This window comes from Boleophthalmus pectinirostris, unplaced genomic scaffold, assembly GCF_026225935.1.
Source record: "Boleophthalmus pectinirostris isolate CB_2022bp ecotype Guang Dong unplaced genomic scaffold, ASM2622593v1 HiC_scaffold_13, whole genome shotgun sequence".
Lineage (NCBI taxonomy): Eukaryota > Metazoa > Chordata > Actinopteri > Gobiiformes > Gobiidae > Boleophthalmus > Boleophthalmus pectinirostris.
Genome location: NW_026571036.1, coordinates 580,312 through 604,640, shown reverse-complemented (window position 1 = coordinate 604,640; position 24,329 = coordinate 580,312). Strand labels below are relative to the sequence as shown.

The 24,329-nt window shown below is 42.7% G+C and overlaps 2 protein-coding genes across 2 annotated transcripts in view; one reads left to right on the top strand and one right to left on the bottom strand.

Moving 5' to 3' along the window:
• vash2 (vasohibin 2) overlaps positions 1-15,068 on the top strand; it is a 52,476-nt gene extending 37,408 nt beyond the window's left edge. The window contains exons 8-9 of the mRNA XM_055149179.1: positions 8,888-9,006; positions 14,028-15,068. Of these exons, the coding sequence (XP_055005154.1) occupies positions 8,888-9,006; positions 14,028-14,097 (189 nt within the window). The 3' untranslated portion in view covers positions 14,098-15,068. The remainder of the gene's footprint in view (positions 1-8,887; positions 9,007-14,027) is intronic.
• Positions 15,069-22,480: 7,412 nt separating this feature from the next.
• The window catches only part of angel2 (angel homolog 2 (Drosophila)), a 13,395-nt gene continuing 11,546 nt past the window's right edge, over positions 22,481-24,329 (bottom strand). The window contains exon 9 of the mRNA XM_055149181.1: positions 22,481-23,751. Coding sequence (XP_055005156.1) covers positions 23,573-23,751 — 179 coding nt within the window. The 3' untranslated portion in view covers positions 22,481-23,572. The remainder of the gene's footprint in view (positions 23,752-24,329) is intronic.

Here is a 24,329-nt window from a genome sequence, read left to right as displayed (position 1 = left end):
ACTATTTAATGTGGAAAATCACAGGAGATCGTCTAAAGAAACAGGCTTTTTATTTTCATTGTGGGATCAGAATCTGTATCGAGTATCGAGTCTGTTCCTCAGTATCAGAATGTGAATTTCATTGAGTGAAGGTTTCTACGTTTACATTTGCTCCTCCACCTCGTCCGTCGCTCTGTGTTCAAACACAAACGGTCGTCGGTTCAGTCCCAGCTCCATATTTGGAGAGTGAATCGTGTAAACAGTTTGAACAGGACGAGGAGGAGGAGGAGGAGGAGGAGGACGAGGAGGAGGAGGAGGACGAGGAGGAGGACGAGGAGGACGAGGACGAGGAGGATGAGGAGGAGAGGAGGACGAGGACGAGGAGGATGAGGATGAGGAGGAGGAGGAGGAGGAGGAGGAGGAGGAGGAGGACGAGGAGGAGGAGGAGGAGGAGGATGTGGATGTGGATGTGGAGTCGACTGTGGGACGCTCACTTCTGCTCTAAACTCTGCACTTTATAAAAACATCACATTCAACAAATAAGCCACTAAACACACGTGTGCCACTCAAAAATACTCACTGCGCTCAAACGTGTAATTCCACCGTCGAGGGAAGAAACAGAAAACAAAACGAGAAACAAAACTGATGTTTAAATCCTGGAAAAACAGAGGAGGAATGAAGATGGAGAACGGTACAAATGCACAGAACAGGACGGTACTTATGACGGGTTTTTATGTTTTTCTGATTTTGACACAGTTTAGTGGATAAAACTTGTGATCAATGTGTTTTTATTGTTGGATCACATTATTCCTTGAAAACCTCTGGAATCACAAACATTCCGGTTTATTGAAATAGTTTGTGTGATCCTGAGTTCCTTTAGTTCCTTTAGTTCCTTTAGTTCCTTTAGTTCCTCAGTTCCTCAGTTCCCTCCAGGACACAGCTCCGGTGGGAATGATCTTCTTCCTTCTTTCCAAACGTAACTCCGACTGTCAGGAAACATTCAGGCCACGAGGCTGGAGAACGCGGGACACTGTGGGTTTCAGGTTCAACTCCCAGTCACAGCCTGAAGGATTCTGGGAAAACGTGTCATATTTTAGAGAAGAATCCAGAACATGTTTTACACTACAGAGAGAGAGAGCAGCTTTTACACACAACAAGAGACACAGACACACGGAGGGACCTGACACACACGGGGAGGGACCTGACACACACAGGAGGGACCTGACACACGGGACCTGACACACACGAGGAGGGACCTGACACACACGGGGAGGGACCTGACACACACGGGGAGGGACCTGACACACACGAGGAGGGACCTGACACACACACGGGGAGGGACCTGACACACACGGGGAGGGACCTGACACACACGGGGAGGGACCTGACACACACGAGGAGGGACCTGACACACACGCGGAGGGACCTGACACACATGAGGAGGTCAGACTCTTAATTAAATGCCTCAGATATTTGCTCGTCAGTTTGATTAATTTATTAAAATGTCCATTTTGATTCTATTACATAAATATTAAGCTCTAATAGTGTAAATATACAACTATTTTGTGATGAAAGTGATAGTAGTAGTAGTAGTAGTAGTAGTAGTAGTTGTGGTCGTAGTATAAGTAGTGTAAGTACAGAAGTATGTAGGTCAGTGGTGCAGTTGTCTCTGGGGTGTGTCTGGAGTTTGTTCATATAAATAGTTCGGTCAAACTGAGGCCGAACGAACACAAGACCCTGATCCCCCACTGACCAGAGTGACCAGAGTGTTTGGACGAGGGATGGACGTGATCAGTCGATTAATCGATAATTGATCATTAAGAGTTTCATGGATTCCGTTGATTTGAATGGACAAACTGAATGTATGTGTGTGTGTCGTGACCAAACAGGTGTGTACATGTGTCTCTGCATCAGAAGGAGCGACACACAAACAGTGGGTCAGTCTGTAACGAACCGAAGCACAAATGTGGATTTAACCAGGATTTGTAGAAGAAATTCCACACTTTCCGTTGCGTTGGGACAAGTGTGAGTCCATGTGCACAGTGGATAAAGCAGCACATATGTTTCTGTGTCCAGTGGGAAAAAGTTTTTCCAGGTGAGAGTCGCTCAATGTGGATGACGAGGCCCCGCCCCCCTCCCCCCGTACGCTGTCCTGGTTTTGACAAACACAAATCTGGTCACACTGACCTGTATTCACCTGAGTCATGTCTTTTAATCCAACACAAGTTGAACCACATCAGCGACACAAGAGCTGGAGTTTTATCTTCACTTAGTTTATGTAAATTAGTGATGTGGTTTTAAGTTTTGTTTCTGTGAGATTTGAACAAAACTGAATTAAACACATTATAATGTCAAACAGCTGATGTGGATCTAGAGTCGTTATGTTTATATGTCGTAAAGTTGAATTTATTGATGCAGATTAGTGCAGATAGTAATAATAATGATGATCATTTTAATAGAAAAACGTTAATGATTAATCGATAATCGATTGTTAATTCTTCCGACGATTGATTAAGAAAATTTCATCAGATGCCCGTCCCTGGTTTGGAGTTTACAGTTTTCAGTGTTTAGAGTCTTCGGAGCGTTCGCAGCGTTCAGAGCATTTAGAGCGTTTGGCGTTTTTAGAGCGTTTTAGAGCGTTTAGAGCGTTTAGAGCGTTCAGAGCGTTCAGAGCGTTTAGAGCGTTCAGAGAGTTTAGAGCGTTCAGAGCGTTCAGAGCGTTTAGAGCGTTCAGAGCGTTCAGAGCGTTCAGAGCGTTTCAGAGCGTTCAGAGCGTTCAGAGCGTTCAGAGCGTTAGAGCGTTCAGAGCGTTCAGAGCGTTCAGAGCGTTTAGAGCGTTCAGAGCGTTCAGAGCGTTCAGAGCGTTCAGAGCGTTCAGAGCGTTCAGAGCGTTTAGAGCGTTTCGTTTAGAGCGTTCAGAGAGCGTTTAGAGCGTTCAGAGTGTTTAGAGCGTTTAGAGCGTTAGAGTGTTCAGAGCGTTCAGAGCGTTTAGAGCGTTCAGCGTTTAGAGTTCAGAGTGTTCAGAGTGAGCGTTTAGAGCGTTCAGAGCGTTCAGAGTTTAGAGTGTTTAGAGCGTTTTAGAGCGTTCAGAGTGTTAGAGCGTTTAGAGCGTTCAGAGAGCGTTTAGAGCGTTTAGAGCGTTTAGAGCGTTTAGAGCGTTTAGAGCGTTAGAGCGTTTAGAGCGTTTAGAGCGTTTAGAGCGTTTAGAGCGTTCAGAGCGTTCAGAGCGTTCAGAGAGCGTTAGAGCGTTTTAGAGCGTTTAGAGTTTAGAGTTCAGAGTGTTTTAGAGTGTTCAGAGTGTTTAGAGTGTTTAGAGTGTTCAGAGGTTTAGAGCGTTTCAGAGCGTTCAGAGCGTTTAGAGCGTTTAGAGCGTTTAGAGTGTTCAGAGTGTTCAGAGTGTTTCAGAGAGTTTAGAGCGTTCAGAGCGTTTTAGAGCGTTCAGAGCGTTTAGAGCGTTCAGAGCGTTCAGAGCGTTTAGAGCGTTTCAGAGCGTTCAGAGCGTTTAGAGCGTTTAGAGCGTTCAGAGTGTTCAGAGTGTTCAGAGTGTTTTTAGAGCGTTCAGAGCGTTCAGAGCGTTCAGAGCGTTTCAGAGCGTTCAGAGCGTTGTTTAGAGCGTTTAGAGCGTTTAGAGCGTTCAGAGAGTTTAGAGCGTTTGTTTAGAGTGTTCAGAGTGTTTAGAGTGTTTAGAGCGTTCAGAGCGTTTAGAGCGTTTAGAGCGTTTAGAGCGTTCAGAGCGTTCAGAGTGTTTAGAGTGTTTAGAGTGTTTAGAGTGTTTAGAGTGTTTAGAGTGTTCAGAGTGTTCAGAGTGTTTAGAGTGTTTAGAGTGTTCAGAGTGTTCAGAGTGTTTAGAGTGTTTAGAGTGTTTAGAGTGTTTAGAGCGTTTAGAGCGTTTAGAGCGTTTAGAGCGTTCAGAGAGTTTAGAGCGTTTAGAGCGTTCAGAGCGTTCAGAGCGTTCAGAGAGCGTTTTAGAGCGTTCAGAGCGTTTAGAGCGTTCAGAGCGTTCAGAGCGTTTCAGAGTTCAGAGCGTTCAGAGCGTTTAGAGTTAGCGTTTTAGAGCGTTCAGAGCGTTTTTCAGAGCGTTTCAGAGCGTTCAGAGCGTTCAGAGCGTTTAGAGCGTTTAGAGCGTTTCAGAGTCAGAGCGTTCAGAGCGTTCAGAGCGTTTCAGAGTGTTCAGAGCGTTCAGAGTTTAGAGCGTTTAGAGCGTTCAGAGCGTTCAGAGCGTTCAGAGCGTGTTAGAGTGTTTAGAGCGTTTAGAGTGTTTCAGAGTTCAGAGCGTTGTTCAGAGCGTTCAGAGCGTTCAGAGCGTTCAGAGCGTTTAGAGTGTTTCAGAGTGTTTGTGTTCAGAGCGTTCAGAGTGTTCAGAGCGTTTCAGAGTGTTTAGAGTGTTTCAGAGCGTTCAGAGCGTTCAGAGCGTTAGAGCGTTTAGAGCGTTCAGCGTTTAGCGTTTCAGAGCGTTCAGAGCGTTCAGAGTGTTTAGAGCGTGTTTAGAAGAGTGTTTAGAGTGTTTAGAGTGTTCAGAGTGTTCAGAGTGTTTAGAGTGTTAGAGTTCAGAGTGTTCAGAGTTGTTTCAGAGCGTTTCAGAGTTCAGAGCGTTCAGAGCGTTTAGAGCGTTCAGAGTGTTTAGAGTGTTTAGAGCGTTTAGAGCGTTCAGAGTGTTTAGAGTGTTTAGAGTGTTTAGAGTGTTTAGAGTGTTTCAGAGTGTTTAGAGTGTTTAGAGTGTTTCAGAGTGTTTAGAGTGTTCAGAGTGTTTAGAGTGTTTAGAGTGTTTAGAGTGTTTAGAGTTTAGAGTTGTCGTGAACACTTGATGAGTTGTTAAAGTCTGTGTCACTCTGTTTTATTCTGTTTGTTCTGACGTCGTTTCTTCATCACAAAAAAACCAAACTCGTGTGAATGAAACAAACTCGTCTCCACCTCAGAGTTTTTTATTCATTTTCATTTTGGTTTAAATTTCACAGAGTCAGAGTCTGTGTGAAATCAAACTGTTGTTTCCTGCAAACTCCCTGTTTCTGTTTCTGTTTCCACTGACGTCACCTGAGCCACATCCAGCTCATCCTGGGTGTGTGTGTGTGTGTGTTGTGTGTTTTGTGTGTTGTGTGTGTTTTGTGTGTGTGTGTGTGTGTGTGTGTGTGTGTTGTGTTTGTGTGTTTGTGTGTGTGTGTGTGTGTTGTGTGTTTTGTGTGTTGTGTGTGTTTTGTGTGTGTGTTTTGTGTTTTGGGTCCAGTGGCGCTGGATCTGGACCCGGACGAGACCCGGACGAGCTCCTTTTAACTTTGAACAAAACCAAAACACAAACATTTAAATGTCCTTTGGCTCCCGACGTGAATCTGTGAGATTTAAACCTGTTCGAACACTGTTCCTCCTGAAGAACAGAACTGGACTCGTGTTTGTCTGAGTAAATCTTTATTCTGAGTCTGTCTACGTCTGCAAAGCTCCAAACTAGAGCCCGACCGATATGGATTTTGTTGTGGCCGATATGAAACCGATATAATGATGGTTGAAGCTGCCGATATATTTAGTGATGTAAAAATTCGGTTTGGTTCTGGTGGATTCTAAATTGGGTTTATTTAGGAAACATTTATTGTTCTTCTGACTCTTTACATCATATTTACAGACAGTAAATTGGCCTAATGGCATTTTTGCATCACATTCTACCTACTAGTGATGGAGATTCCAGTTTTTTTTTGTTTTTTTTTTGGAGAGCGGCTCTTTTGGCTCGGCTCACTAAAGCAACTGGCTCTTTCGGCTCCCAAGCGACTCTTGAGATTGTTTTGTTGCAAGCAGGACTAAACCAGAACTGAACCAGGACTGAGTGTCGGGACTCGGTTTCTATCTCTCTCACTTAAGCCCAAGTTTAGTCCTGGTTTATTCATTTTATGCTGAACTGCAGCCAAATATGCACTTTTTTTATCCTATGCACACGCAGATTTCTGAAAGTTTCATTTTCAGCTGCTGCTGCTGTCAAACTACGGGTCGACATGCGACATGAAGAGAAAAAGTGAGAAAAAGAGAAAACACTGCTCCCGTTGCTTCAATCGCGACCGACCCATAACTCCTGCTAGTAAACTACCGCTATTAGCCTTTAGCCGTAAATGCTGCGCACCGCGGTAATTAATTATATGCATAAATGTGGATCATTCACACGTCTATTCACAGCTCATTTACATATCAATGCTGGTCCAGTAACAAATATACGGACAATACAGTCACTTTACAATAGACCAATAGAAAACAGCCTGTTTATGTGCGGGAGCTACAGCAGCTAACCGCTAACAAAACCTAAACTAGCTTCAAAGTCGATGTATTTCCAACACTCACCGCTCACACAGGCTCCTCCCACATCACACAGGCTCCCCTCCTCCACACAGGCTCCTCCCACATCACACAGGCTCCTCCACAAGCTCCTCCCACATCACAAGTCTGAACTAATAAATGTCCTTTTAATCCAGACTCAAACTGATTGTCCGAAAAAGAAAATAATCTCAGTGTTTGGATCTGTGTCTGCAGGTGTAAACAAACACACGTGTGACGTGACTCTGTGTTCAGGGACAGTACACACGACACAGACAAATGACTCCGCAAATAAATCCTGATGTGGAGCCACATATGAGGACATTTATTTGTCTGTAAATTGGATTAAATGAACAGAATGTAGAGAGTCTAAGATTTATAACGAGGTGTAACCTGCCCACGGGAAATATCGGCCCCTATCAGCAAACATATCGGCCGATAGCCGATATGTCTCCAGTTGCCCATATTAGCCGATATATCGGTCGGGCTCTACTCCAAACGCTCTGCTCCACCTTGTGATGTCATGAAGTTGGAGTTTTTTTTGGTAGTTTTTTTAATGTCCGTTCCTTTTCTCTTTAGTTCAGTCGAGATCGATTAATAAACTCCAGGACTGAACTGATCCAGGTGATTCTAGTGAAGGTGTGTGGAGTTTAAAAACACAGTGGAGCACTTCCTGTATCACCACATGATGACATCACGAGGTGGAACAGAGTGTTTTGTGTTTGAGAGAACAGATGACTGGAGGGAGAGAGGGAGGAGGGGGTCATTGTTGAGTGAGGACAGTTTAAAATGTCTCCAGAGGAATCCACAACCAAGAGGAACATCTGTGGAGCTCTGAGGGTCACGTGTCTGTGGTTCTGCTGGAGTGAATGTGGAGTTGAGAGTCAGTAGGGGGCGCTGTGGGCGCTGTGGGCGCTGTGGGCGCTGTGGGCGCTGTGGGCGCTGTGGGCGCTGTGGGCGCTGTGTGCGCTGTGTGCGCTGTGGGCGCTGTGGGCGCTGGGGGCCTGATGTCTGAGTGGACTCAGGTTTAAACGGGCAGGAGGCTCCAGGTGTCGGAAGGTCTGAGGAGAAACAGTCTGAACGTGTCTGTAGATGTTCCTCCAGGTTTTACACTCGACTCACGGTTACAGGGAAACGTTTGGTTCAAGGTTCCAGCTCTGTGTTGGTGCGTCTACAGCGCCACCTGCTGGTCTAAGAAACAAACTGCAGAAACACAGACACAGAAACAGAACTCGAACATTCAGGCTGCGTTCACACTGCACCTGAAGTTTCCAAATCAGATGTTTTGTCTCCATGTTTCTGTATCTGATCTTTTCATGTCTGAACCACACAGATGTGATGTTTTCACATGTGACCAGGACACTTGGATCTGTGCTCCTGAAACTGATCCATATCTGATCTTTAACATGTGACTTGAGTGTGAACAGTCAGGTCACATTCATCCACCTACACGTCATCAACAAGACACAAACGTCACTATTCTGCACTGAAGTAGAGAAAACTGTTCATGATCCATGTGACTGAAGTGAAGCACATCTCCACTCACCACAAAACACCACCACCAAAAACCTGCTCCTTCTCCTTCTCAATCTCCTCCTTAAAACAAGTCAGTTGTTCATGTTGTGGCTCCGGTACGAGAGGAACTTTAAAATCTCCAGGTGCTCGATGCTGCGTCCATGTTTGTTCAACTTGTGTAAACACAGAGACGCTCGCTGCGGTTGACGTCGTCGTGTCTCCAGTGTCACATGTGGGACACTTTTGGACCGTTTAATGTTCACACTGGAGTCACATACAAGTCACATTTAACTGGAAATGTGAACGAGCTGAAAAAACATCAGATTTCACACAAAAATCTGAGTTGAGCTTTAAACCTGCAGACTGAACAGAGACTCAGACTCAAACTCTCATCTGTGACTCAAGTGAACAAGAAAGAAACACAGACTCATGAAAACAAATCTGAGTCTGTCGGACGATAAAGTCGACAAAAACACGACACACGACGACGAGAACGGAGGGAAAATGAGAGGAAAATAAAAGTAAAATCATTGTGGGTGTGTGTTTGTTGTGTTGTGTTGTGTGTTCATGTGTGTTTGTGTGTGTGTGTGTTGTGTGTTCATGTGTGCCTTTGTGTGTGTGTGTGTGTGTTTGTGTGTGTGTGTGTGTGTTCATTGTGTTGTGTGTGTGTGTGTGTGTGTGTGTGTGTGTGTGTGTGTGTTCATGTGTTGTGTGTGTGTTGTGTTGTGTGTTCATGTGTGTTGTGTGTGTGTGTGTGTTGTGTGTTCATGTGTGTGTGTGTGTGTCATGTGTGTGTGTGTGTGTGTTTGTGTGTGTGTGTGTGTTCATGTGTTGTGTGTGTGTGTTTGTTGTGTGTGTCATGTGTGTGTGTGTGTTGTGTGTTCATGTGTGTGTGTTTGTTGTGTGTGTGTGTGTGTGTGTGTTTGTGTGTTGTGTGTGTTCATGTGTTTGTGTGTGTGTTTGTTGTGTGTGTGTGTTTTGTGTGTTCGTGTGTGTGTGTGTGTGTGTGTTGTGTGTTCATGTGTGTGTGTGTGTGTGTGTGTGTGTGTGTGTGTTCGTGTGTGTGTGTTGTGTGTTCATGTGTGCCTTTGTTGTGTGTGTGCAGATCCTGAAGTCGTCGAGCGCTCAGTCGCCCGTTAAAGAACGATGTCGAGGAAAGTCTCTGTCTCCACGGCGACGACAAAGCACCAGCCCCCAACGACGGAGCATCAGGAGGGACAAATCGTACGTGTACACAAACTACACACAACTACACACAACTACACACAACTACACACAACTACACACACAACTACACACACACACAACTACACACACAACTACACACACAACTACACACACACTAACACACAACTACACACACAACTACACACACAACTACACTACACACAACTACACACAACAACACACAACTACACACACAACACACACAACTCTACAACTACACAACAACACACACAACTACACACAACTACACACACAACTACACACAACTACACACACTACACACACAACTACACACAACTACACACACAACTACACACAACTACACACAACTACACACAACTACACACACAACTACACACAACTACACACAACTACACAACACACAACTACACACACAAACTACACACACAACTACACACTACACACAACTACTACACACAACTACTACACACAACTACACACACAACTCACACAACACACAACTACACACACAACTACACACAACTACACACAACTACACACAACTACACACACAACTACAACTACACACAACTACACACAACTACACACACAACTACACACAACTACACACAACTACACACACACAACTACACACACAACTACACACACAACTACACACAACTACACACAACTACACACAACTACACACAACTACACACTACACACAACTACACACAACTACACACACACAACTACACACAACTACACACACAACTACACACACAACTACACACACACACACAACTACACACACAACTACACACACAACTACACACACAACTACACACAACTACACACACAACTACACACACAACTACACACAACTACACACACAACTACACACAACTACACACAACTACACACACACACAACTACTACACACAACTACACACACAACTACACACAACTACACACAACTACACACAACTACACAACTACACACAACTACACACAACTACACACACAACTACACACAACTACACACAACTACACACACAACTACACACACACACACAACTACACACAACAACACACAACTACACACAACTACACACACAACACACACAACTACACACAACTACACACACAACTACACACACAACTACACACAACTACACACAAACTACACACACACAACTACACACTACACACAACTACACACAACTACACACAACACACAACTACACACAACTACACACACAACACACAACTACACACAACTACACACACAACACACACAACTACACACACAACTACACACAACTACACACAACTACACACACAACTACACACACAACTACACACAACTACACACAACTACACACACAACTACACAACACACACAACTACACACACAACTACTACACACAACTACACACACAACTACACACACACACAACTACACACAACACACACAACTACACACAACTACACACAACTACACACACAACTACACAACTACACACAACTACACACAACTACACACACAACTACACACAACTACACACAACTACACACACACACAACTACACACACAACTACACACAACTACACACAACTACACACAACTACACACACAACTACACACAACTACACACAACTACACACAACTACACACAACTACACACAACTACACACAACTACACACACAACTACACACACACACAACTACAACACACACAACTACACACACAACTACACACAACTACACACAACTACACAACTACACACAACTACACACAACTACACACAACTACACACACAACTACACACAACTACACACAACTACACACACAACTACACACACAACTACACACACAACTACACACACAACTACACACACAACTACACACAACTACACACACAACTACACACACAACTACACACAACTACACACACACAACTACACACAACTACACACAACTACACACACACTACACACACAACTACACACACACAACTACACACACAACTACACACACAACTACACACACACAACTACACACAACTACACACAACTACACACAACTACAACACACACACAACTACACACACAACTACACACAACTCACACAACACACACAACTACACACACAACTACACACAACTACACACAACTACACACAACTACACACTACACACACACACACAACACACACAACTACACACAACTACACACAACTACACACACACACAACTACACACAACTACACACACAACTACACACAACTACACACACAACTACACACACAACTACACAACTACACACACTACACACAACTACACACACAACTACACACACAACTACACACAACTACACACAACTACACACAACTACTACTACACACAACTACACACAACTACACACACACAACTACACACACAACTACACACACACAACTACACACACAACTACACACAACTACACACAACTACACACAACTACACACACAACACACAACTACACAACAACACACAACTACACACAACTACACACAACTACACACAACAACTACACACAACTACACACACAACTACACACAACACACACAACTACACACAACTACACACAACTACACACAACTACACACAACTACACACACAACTACTACACACAACTACACAACTACACACAACACACACACAACTACACACACAACTACACACACACACAACTACACACACACAACTACACACAACACACAACTACACAACACACAACTACACACAACTACACACAACTACACACACTACACACAACTACACACAACTACACACAACTACACACACAACTACACACACAACTACACACAACTACACACACAACTACACACAACACACACAACTACACACACAACTACACACAACTACACACAACTACACACAACTACACACAACTACACACAACTACACACACAACTACACACAACTACACACAACTACACACAACTACACACAACTACACACACAACTACACACACAACTACACACAACTACACACAACTACACACACACACAACTACACACTACACACACACTACACACAACTACTACACACACAACTACACACACAACTACACACAACTACTACACAGACAACTACACACACAACTACACACAACTGTGTCTCTGTGTGTGTGTGTGTGTGTGTGTGTGTTGTGTGTTTGTAGAGCAGCACTAACAGCTCCATCGAAGAGAATTACTGTTATCACCCCTCACATGGACTTAAACTGCAAATACACACACACACACACACACACACACACACACACACACACACACACACAGACACACACACACACAGACACACAGACACACACACACACACACACACACAGACACACACACTCTCTCTCTGTGAAGTGTGACAGGGCTGTAATCTGCTGCACACTCCAGCTGTTTAAGAAACACAAAAGAGAAAATAAAACTAAAGAAACACACACACACAGACACACACACACACACACACACACACACACACACACACACACACACAGGGCACATGGGGGGGGGGGTCTGGGGGTTTCACTGTTCACACACTTTTCCCAACAAGAACAAATATAAAATAACTACAACTTAAATGTTAAACCAGAACCGAAAATAACCAGGACTAAACCAGGACTAACCAGGACTAAACCAGAACAGGACTAAACCAGGACTAAACCAGGACTAAACCAGGACTGAACCAGGAACCAGGACTAAACCAGGACTGAACCAGGACTAAACCAGGACTGAACCAGGACTAAACCAGGACTGAACCAGGACTAAACCAGGTCTGAACCAGGACTAAACCAGGACTAAAAAAGGACTACACCACTGGGAGGGAGTGAGAGGAGGAAAGATGGATGGAGGAGAAAAACAGAGAAGAGAAGTGGAGTTGAGAGGATTAAAGTCGAGTTTGAGCTAAATCTGCACACACACACAGAGGGACCTGACACACACAGGGAGGGACCTGACACACACACAGAGGGACCTGACACACACACAGAGGGACCTGACACACACACAGACGGACCTGACACACACACAGAGACCTGACACACACACACAGAGGGACCTGACACACACAGAGGGACCTGACACACACAGAGGGACCTCAGAGGGACCTGAGGGACCTGACACACACAGGGACCTGACACACACACAGAGGGACCTGACACACACACAGAGGGACCTGACACACACACACAGGAGACCTGGAGGGACCTGACACACACACACACACAGAGGGACCTGACACACACACACCACACACACAGAGGGACCTGACACACACACAGAGGGACCCTGACTGACACACACACAGAGGGACCTGACCACACACACACTGACACACACACAGAGGGACCTGACACACACACGGGACTGACACACACAGAGGGGACACACAACACACAGGGACTGACACACACAGTGGGAGGAGGGACCTGACACACACAGTGGGAGGAGGGACCTGACACACACACGGAGGGACCTGACACACACAGTGGGAGGAGGGACCTGACACACACAGTGGGAGGAGGGACCTGACACACAGTGGGAGGAGGGACCTGACACACAGTGGGAGGAGGGACCTGACACACACAGTGGGAGGAGGGACCTGACACACAGTGGGAGGAGGGACCTGACACACACAGTGGGAGGAGGGACCTGACACACACAGTGGGAGGAGGGACCTGACACACACGGGAGGGACCTGACACACACAGTGGGAGGAGGGACCTGACACACACAGTGGGAGGAGGGACCTGACACACACAGTGGGAGGAGGGACCTGACACACACACAGGAGGGACCTGAACACACACACAGGAGGGACCTGACACACACAGTGGGAGGAGGGACCTGACACACACAGTGGGAGGAGGGACCTGACACACAGTGGGAGGAGGGACCTGACACACACAGTGGGAGGAGGGACCTGACACACAGTGGGAGGAGGGACCTGACACACAGTGGGAGGAGGGACCTGACACACGTGTGTTTGTGTGTTCCAGGCCGGCGTCTGTGGAGCGTAAACCTGCCGAGCTCAGCACTCTCAGTGACGGATACCAAATACGGATTTAACTTTTGGAATAAAACACATTTTAAACAAAACGAACGACGACTGAAGGGAACAAAACGAAATGAAATAAACGAGAAAAAAAAATAAACGTATAAAGTTTTAAATCTCCACCAAACGTCGGCACAAAAACGAAACGCCAAGACACAAAAACACAAACAGCACAACTCTGGATTTTACTCTGACGTTTTTCTTTTTCTGGCTCCGAGTTTCTGGGACAAAAACAGAACGAGGATTTAGTTTAAACTGAAGACGAACGACGAGTCTGAAGACGACGGGAATATTTAAAACACAAAGACGACAGAGAAGAAGAAGAAGAAAAAAGAAAGAGGAGGATGAGTGTGATGTGTTGATGAGGCCTTCAGAATCGTTCTAAAGCTTGAAATCTCACGCCTCAAATATAAAACTGCACCTGACATCAGAAAAACCCACAGGTCGTTTATTCGTTTGTTTTTCAAAATAAAACCAAAAAGAAGAAGAAGAAAAAAACAATTTTCTTCATTATTTGTCTCCAAAACAAAAATGTAAAAAAACAGAACGATTCATTTTTTCATTTTTCGATTTTTTGTATAAATAAAAAATGGATGACGGACTAAACCAGGACTAAAACCAGGACTGATCCCAGTACTGAACCAGGTCTAAACCAGGATTAAACCAATCTCAGTCCTGGTCTCAGTCCTGGTCTCAATCCTGGTCTCAATCCTGGTCTCAGTCCCGGTCTGGTCCTGGTCTCAGTTCTAAACCAGGACTAAATCAGGACTGAGCGTCGGGACGGACCTGGAGGTGCACCCACGTAGACCGTCGGGTGATCAGGACTGAGACCAGGACTCAGACCGGAACCAGACCAAGACCAGCCTAGGACTGAGACCGGTACTGAGACCGGGAGCAGACCAGGAGTGAGACCTGGTTTAGTCCTGGTTCAGTCCATGATCCGTTTTTTCCATTTTTCATTTTAACACAAAATTGAAAACTAAAAAAAATAATCGTGATCTATTTTTTTTAAATTTTGGTTTTAAAAGAAAATCTTTTTTTTTTTTTTTTTTTTTTTCTTATTTTTGGTTTTATTTTGAAAAAGGACACACAGATTCTCAAACCACCCACACACAGTTTTGTTTTTTCATTTCAATATTTTTACTGTGAGTCAAAAGTGACAAAAGTTTCTGTGACAAAATCTGAAACGACCTGAACTTTTACGTTTCAGTTTGACTCATTTTTGTCTTTGTGAAAACTCCAGATTTTGTGACGTGTTTCAGGTTTTTTTTGTTCAAATTTTCACTCACATGTTTCTCTTTCAGTTACTTTTACTCGAGTAGAACTTTTCCCAAACACTTGTTACTTTTACTCGAGTATTTTCCTGGACCATTACTGTGCACTTCTACTTGAACAAGATTATTTTGAAGAAAGAAACGTCACAAACACAAAACACAAACACACGTCCGGTTGGTTTTCTTTTTGTCTAAACGTGTGATTTTTGTTTTTTCTCGGCGATTCTTGTTTTTCTCGTTTTTTCTCGTCTCTATGCAGCTCGCGGTTCAAACCAGGACTGAGGATCCAAGTCTTCCATTTTCAGACCGAACGACGAGAATTTAACCGTAAAATCTCCCGCGAACACGACGACGTCAAACTGTAAAACCACGAACGTCCACCAGGTTTGTACAACGGAAAAACGAACGACGAGGATTCAAAGTGTTTTAATGAAGTCGGTGGAAAAACAAAAGGATTTTTCAACATTTTAATTTGAATTTCAATCTGTTTTTTAGTTTTGTTCGATTTTCTGACACAACAAAAAAGTATTTCTCTTTCCTCTTTTGGATATTTTTGAAACCAGCAGATCCGTGGATTTACGACTGAAATGTTCTTTTGTGTTTTCTGTTTGTCTCCAGTCTGTTGTTGTTTTACCTGGAAAGTTCCACAGTGCAGCATTAAACTCTGTTACATTATTAAATGAATCTGCGTCTCCCCAAAGAAAACTCTGAATTTTATTATTATTTATTTTTACATTTGGGAGAAAAAAAAACACAATTTCAGTTTTTCATGTTTTGTTTGAAGAATTGACGATAATTTTATTTATTTATTTTTTTGAACTTTGAAATTTCAGTCAGAGCTTTTTTGACAAACATTTACAGTGAGTGACGCCTCTGCAACATCACCCTGTACCGTCACGTTTAAAGCTCGAACGCGGAAAATTCCAGGGAAAACGATAAAATCCCGGTGGAGACGAGCAGAAATGTGTCAGAAATGTTACGTATCACAGCTTTACTTCTTAAACTGAATTCAGAATGTCCGTCGCGGTCGTCTGTGAACGCCGCCGGGTTCTGGTTTTGTTTTTTGTTTTGTTTTGGTTTTTTTAAGTTTTGGGGATTTTTCAGTTTCAGCAAAAGTACAAAATGAAATGAAACTGCCATTTTTTCTGAAGCGACGAGCTCAAGAAGATGAAACCGACTCTGTGCACAACGGCGCCCCCTCACTGTGAGCGTCGGTACTGCACCTGTGGATTTAGCTCAGTCTGCTAATGCTAACGCTAATGCTAACGCTAATGCTAAAATAATACACATTAAAACGACATCACAAACTGAAATGTTCTACCAGCATATTTAAAACACACACACATATCAGAGTCGTTTTTACTTTCATTAATTTGGATTTTAATCGTTGTTGTTTATTTAATATTTTAGGTTTTGAATCAAAGCGACCGTTAGCGTGGAGACGCGGTGAGCTCGTTAGCGCGCCGCCGTGCGCAGAGTCGATTTGAACTGAAAACAAAAAATGTTATGAACTTTTGGACGGACAAGGATTTTCATATCACGGAAACATATCAGCGAATCTGTGGACGATTATCGAAACGGACGAGAGACGTTTTTTCGATATTTACATTTTTCTTGATGCAAAAACAAACTGAACATTTCGACGGAGTTTGGGACGTTTGACGAACTCGAAACGTCGACGTAGCAACAAAAATCCACCATGTTGTTTTTTTTTCACAGATTTTCATGATTTTGTGACGTTTGGTTTGAATGTTCAGAGGTTTTGATTGTAATGTTCTTTTTGCCTTCGCTCTTCGAACACCACGTCTCCGAGGTGCAAAGTTTAGGGAATTTTAGGGAAATTTCAAAGTTAGAAAATCTGGAAATTAACGGGAAATGAATCCTCCAGAAGTTTGTGTTTTTATAGGAGTAAATATCAGTTTTCAGAATCAAAACTGTTCTCACTGCTAAAATATTACACTTTATATCTCTTTTCATCTTTTTAATTTATTTATTTTTATATTCCCTTAATTTCCAAGTTATAATTCCAAAATTTTCTGGAAATTTTCTGCCCTTTGGCAGATCAAATTATGAATTATGAATGATTTTATTTTAAAATTTGAATGTCTGAACACAATAATACGGTTTTGAGAAGGTCCAGTGTTCTCTATTTTATTTATTTATTTTTTGCTCCAAACACAACATTTCTAGGGTAAAATTTTGAGAATTTTCAAAGTTAGAAAATTTGGAAATGAACAGAAATATATAGAATTAAATATATACTAATGAATCCTCCTGAAGTTTGTGTTTTTATAGGAGTAAATATCAGTTTTAAGAGTCAAAACTGTTCTCACCGCTAAAATATTACATTTTATTTTTATTATTATTTTTTTAATTCCCTTTATTTTCATTTTCAAGTTACAGTTCCCAAATTTTTGGAAATTTTCTGCCCTTTTGTGGCCCGAATTATGAATTATTTTATTTTGAAATTTGAATGACTGAACACAATAATGCTGTTTTGAGAAGGTCCAATGTTCTTTTTAATTTTAATTTTAATTTATTTTTTGCTCTAAACACAATGTCTCTGTGGAGTTTGGACAAAATTTAGGGAATTTTTAAAGTTAGAAAATTTGGAAATGAACGTAAATATATAGAAATAAATCCTCCTGAAGGTCGTGTTTTTATAGGAGTAAATATCAGTTTTCAGAGTCACAGCCTCAAAACAGATTTCTCTCTTTTTTTATTGAAAATTCCTCAAAATTCCAAGCTACAATTCCCAATTTTCTTAAAAGTTTCTGGAAATTTTGTGCCTCTTTTGCAGCCTGAATTATAAGCAGCATTTTATTTTGAAATTTGAATGACTGAACACAACAATAACACTGTTTTGAGAAAGTCCAATCTTCATTTTCTTTTTTTTTTTAAATGAATTGACTGAATCATTTGTGATTTTTATGGTTTTGTTTTTTGTTGGTTTGTTTTTGGTGCTTTCTGCCGTGTGGAGTTTGAAGCATGTCTGACGAAAACCATTATTTAAAAATCAAATGTACAGTTTTCGGTGATTTCTACAAAAAGCGAAGCGTGTGAAGTTTAAACCTGAAAATGTTTTAGAGCCACAAAATGATCCACGTGAGAAATTTAGTTTCAAGATACGACTTTTTTCACATCGCTCCATTTGATCTGATCTGACGTCGTTTCCTCGTCACAAACACCTGGAGCTCGTCTCTCAAACTGAAAACGACCACTCGATGACATCACAAGGTGGAGCAGAGCGTTGGGAGAATAAAACAAAAGTCCAGGTCTGTTTGTTGAGGAGGAAGTGACATCAGAGTCAGTTGAAGCTCACAGGATCAGGTTTGTGTGATTCAGGAGGTTTTCAGGAGGTTTGATTTGTGAATCTCTGGAGCCAAAGAGATTTTACGACAATGACAAAGTTTTATGAATGAAAAAAAAAAAGAACAATCACGTTTTGTCCCTGTGCCTTTGAGCAGAGACACCCCGGAATACGACGACACTTTATCCTCAGTGTTTCCACGTTTTTCAGTTGAAGCCTTCACGGACTCAAAGTGCAGGTGACGGGGTTTCACAGTTTCTCAGTGTCGAAGGTTTTCATGGAGTTTCACAGCGTTTCAGGGGGTTTTGCAAGTTATAGGGGTTTCAGAGGGTTTCATCACAGAGTTTCAGAGATTTTCATAGGGTTTCAAGGGATTTCACAGGGTTTCACTGAGTTTCATGTGGTTTCACTCAGTTTCATGGGGTTTTACGGAGTTTCACAGGGTTTCATCACGGAGTTTCAGAGGGTTTCACGGGGTTTTGGGGGATTTCATGGAGTTTCACAGGGGTTTCATTGGGATTTTATGAGGTTTCACTCAGTTTCATGGGGTTTCTGAGAGTTTCGTAGAGTTTTATGGGGTTTCAGGGGGTTTCACTGGGTTTCAGAGGGTTTCACAGGGTTTCAGCGGGTTTCATGGGGTTTCACGAGGTTTCACTGGGTTTCACAGGATTGCATGGGGTTTCGCTGGTTTTCACAGAGATTCAGAGAGTTTCACGGGGTTTCAGAGGGTTTCATGGGGTTTTGCTGGTGTCACAGGGTTTCACGGAGTTTCAGAGGGTTTCACGGGGTTTCAGAGGGTTTCAGAGGGTTTCAGGGTTTCAGAGGGTTTCGCTGGTTACAGAAGGTTTCACTGGGTTTCAGGGGATTTCACAGGGTTTCCCAGGATTGCATGGCATTACACTGGTTTTCACAGAGTTTCAGAGGTTTTCACGGGGTTTCAGAGGTTTTCACGGGGTTTCAGAGGTTTCATGGGGTTTCAGAGGGTTTCACGGAGTTTCACGTTTCAGTGGAGAGTCCCTGTGTCCCTGAATATTGATCAGAGTTTTATATGGAAGATAATTTGTTCCATTTGATCTTGAATTTATTTCTCACTTTGAGACCTTTTTAACTCTGAAAAAACATGTTTGAATTATTTTGCTGAAATTTTAAGTGTTTTTTTTTTTTTTTTTTTTTCAATATGTTTCAAATTCAATATAAATCTTCACCTTTTAAATACAGATACAGAAATTTTCAAGCCTCAAATTCAAGAGTCAAAATTCAGAGTGTAAAATTCACAACGAAGATCCAAGATTCCAAGACGAAGCATCGATCAGTCAATTTTACACTCAGAATTTTGACTCTTGAATTTGAGGGACTGAAAATATTTGTGCTGAATATTTAAAAGGTGATTTACTTTAAACACGTTGAAAATGTGCACATATAATTTCATCAACTAAAATTCAGAATAAAAAACAAATTCAAAATCTGATGAAACAAATGATTTTCTAAATTTTTACTTCAGTTTTCAGTTTGTGTCAAAATAATTTGATACTTAATTCAGACCCGGGGCAGATTTTCGGTCAGATCTTAACTGTAGTGAGTCGTAGGGAGCAGTGTACCCGTCAGCTGCACTCTGAGGCCGTGTCGGTGTAAACGTGTCGGTGCTTCACAAACGTTCAGTGATTTTTTTTGAGGTTCTGAATGTTTTGTTTTGTGGATTCGTTGGTTTGGATTCAGGAGGAAAAGTGACGTAAATGTAAAGATGCTGTTGACGACGGAAGCGACTGTAGCAGCATGAATTTAATAAAACTTGTGTTTGTACGTTTGTGTCGCGTCTGTTTACTGGAGAAGTGTGTCTCGTCTCACATTCACACTGTGTGAACCTGCTCTTTTTATTCAGTGAACATAGACATAAAACATCCAGTTTGTACAGAACAGAAAATATGAGGGATGTGACGATGTCCAAATCTAACGGGACGATTTTATCACAACATTCATTTCTCGCTGTGATATTTATTGTGATATTTTGAGGTTAATCGAATTGTAAACAGGAAACGTTTTGCATTTAAAATACCCAGACAACATTTTGGTGAGAATCATTTCCGTCAAATCCCAAGAATTAAAGTCAAAACATGTTTCTTCATGTTTGTGCTGAAGTGAATCATGGGAAATGTAGTTCCTGATGTTTTTTAACTGTTGCTTCTGTAAAACCTGCGTTTAAACAAACCAACATGTGATTCGATTTATCGTGACAGTTTTGCCGACACGATATCACGATATTTCAGTTACTGTTACATCCCTAGAATATACATAAAGTGTGTGTGTATTATAAACACACACACACACATAGCATGTGTGTGTGTGTGTGTGTGTGTGTGTGTATTATACACACACACACACACAGTCAGCATGTGTGTGTGTGTGTGTGTATTATAAACACACACACACCGTCAGCATGTGTGAAGAGAAACAGGATTCAAACACTTTTGTTTGTAGCTGAACACGTGACACTGGAATAAAATATAAAGGTGGATTGTGTCACTTTTCTGGTGGAGGTTCATCACCTGCTGCAGATGGAATGTTCCAGAGTGTGGCATTACTCCCCCTCCTCTCCTCTCCTCTCTCCTCCTCTCTCTCGTCGTCTCTTTCTCTCCTCGTCTCTTTCTCTCGCGCTCGTTCAGCTCCTGTCGTTTTAATCTTCTTACGTTTGCACAGATTTATAATAATCCACATTTTTCATCATTTCCGAGGCTCAGGATTCTGCTCCTATAACTGCCCCACACACACACACACACACACACACACACACACACACACACACACACACACACACACACACACACACACACACACACACACACACACACACACACACACACAGACACACACACAGACACACACACACACACACACACACACACACACACACACACACACACACACACACACACACAGACACACACACACACACACACACACACAGCACACACACACACACACACACACACACACACACACACACACACACACACAGACACACACACACGTGTCTGTGTGTCTGTGTGTGTGTGTGTGTGTGTGTGTTGTGTGTGTGTGTGTGTGTCTTTAGTGCAGATTGGCTTCACTTCAGTCAGTCTGGCTACAAATAGTGACATCACAACGTGGTCGTATGTGTCACAATAATAAAAATTAAACTTTTTTTTTTTTAGACGAACTCCTGAGATTTTCCACATTAAACGTTCAAACTTTCTGTTCTAGTCCCATGTGCCTTTGTATCTGTGTGAGCCCGGTCTAGTCCTGCTTTAGTCCTGGTTTAGTCCTGTCCTGCTTTAGTCCTGCTTTAGTCCTGGTTTAGTCCTGGTTTAGTCCTGGTTTAGTCCTGATTTGGTCCGTGTGTTCTTCTAGTCTCTGTGTCTTATTCTTGTTCTGTTCTAAACACATTCAGGAAACGTTCTAAAGGTTCTGCTCGGTTCTGTTCTGTCAGTGGGACGTCTTTTCAGATCCAGACTTGAGGAACACGAGGAGCGAGTTTGAAGAGTCAGAAGAAAATCAGATTCTTCATCATCAGATCTCCACAAATCACATCATCAGAAAAATACGTTTGTTCTTTTATTTTTCTCCACTCGACCGATGACTGATGACACTCACACACAGAGGGAAGTGAAGTGTCTTGCTCAGAGGCACAGGGACTGAACGGCCTTTGGTTTCAGGAGAAAACTCGACTCTTGTGAACGTTTCGTGTTCCTCTGGCGCCATCTGCTGTTTTCAGACGGTTTGTGTTTGGAGTCTGAGGTCTGATCTGGAGAAGAGGCAGAAAGAACGAGAACACGAAGCTGCTGGTTCAATCCCCAGTTTTAATAATTGCACCAAAGCTTCAAACATTATAAAAATAAACTTGTTATTTCACTGATTCTGTTTAATGTGAACAGTTTGAGTCGTTCTGTTCAAACGACTGAGAGAAAGTCCAGCTCAGAGCAGAAGGTCCAGGAGGAGCTTCTCCCTCAGTTTTTCCAAAACGAAGCTTTTGTCGGAGGTTTAAAGTGTCTTCAGTGTCAGAGCCTGAACATCGGCTCCGTCTCACGTCACCGTCAAAGTTATTTCAGTTTTAATGGAAGAAGATGTAAAAGTTAAAAGTACAAGGGCCAAAGAAAACTGAGGACAGGGCCGCACCAGGGCCCCGGGCCACAGTTTGGAAAACCCTGAGCTAAAAAACAGAGAAAAACAGAAGAACAGAGAAGAACAGAGAAGAACAGAGAAATGGACTGAAGAAGAGACACTTTGAAAACTGGCACAAATTCTAAATCAGAACAAATGTTTTAGCAGCAAACTTGAGTCCGTCAGAGCTTCTCAGATCTGAACCGTCTGAACTTCCACATGATTCTGATGTGACAGAAGAAAAAAACGCTCTTCATAAAAAACGTCAATAAACGTCCAAATATGGAAATTAAAAATCTGAATAAAAACATTCACGTTCAGATTCAACATCGATCATAAAACTCTGCACAACAGATTTAATACAAACCATTTTGAATAATTTATTTTGAGTTTAAATCGTCTCAAGTTGCTGAATCAACGCAGAAGAAATAAAACTTGAGTCACTGAAGCGACTCAGGGTTTGGACGTTTCTTTAACAAGAAATCGGCGCCATTAAGTTTTTTCTCCATCGTTTTTTGTAGGAGACATTTTGAGGTTTCAGTGATCACATGATCACATGATCACATGATCATCACATGGAAACAAAAACACGATCTCCTTATATGGGCGTCTCTGATGAAGACGTTCAAACTTCAGTGATGTCACTTCCTGTTTCTCTTCAACAAACTGTGATTGGTCAAAACCTCCTGTACAGAAGTCACCTGAGCAGTGAGACCAGAAGCGTCCGTCGCCGTGGAGACCGAGCGTCCGTCACCGTGTCCGTCGCCGTGGTCACCGGCGCAGTCTGAAGCGAGCGAGCAGGGGCAGGTGGTCGGACGAGTGGTTCTGATTGGGTAAACCGTTCACTTCCTCCAGCTCCGAGCGACCGACCAATGAGAGCCTCCCGAGCAGCTCCAGGCCCCGCCCACCAGGAAATGAAGAGGAGGAAGGGGAGGAGCCGACAGGTGAGTCTGGACAGAGGGAGGAGTCAGGTGTTCAGAGAAAGATCTAGATAATAATAGAACATCTGTAAATCTACATCTGTATAAAATATAAAATATAAAATACAGTGTGTAGTCGGCAGTAGTAGTAGTCAGTAGTGGAGTAGTAGCAGTTAGTAGTAGTAGTAGTAGTAGTAGTAGTAGTAGTAGTAGTAGTAGTAGTAGTAGTAGTAGTAGTAGTAGTAGTAGTAGTAGTAGTAGCAGTAGTAGTAGTAGTAGTAGTAGTAGTAGTGGTAGTAGTAGTAGTAGGCGTGTACAGTACGAGTCACCTCAGTCCGTAGTAGTAGTGGTAGTAGTAGTAGTAGTAGTAGTAGTAGTAGTAGTAGTAGTAGTAGTACCTGGCGTGTACAGGATGTAGTCGACGGTCATGGCGGTCCTGGAGTAGTAGTAGTAGTAGTAGTAGTAGTAGTAGTAGTAGTAGTAGTAGTAGTAGTAGTAGTAGTAGTAGTAGTACCTGGCGTGTACAGGATGTAGTCGACGGTCATGGGCGTAGTAGTGTAGTAGTAGTAGTAGTAGTAGTAGTAGTAGTAGGTAGTAGTACCTGGCGT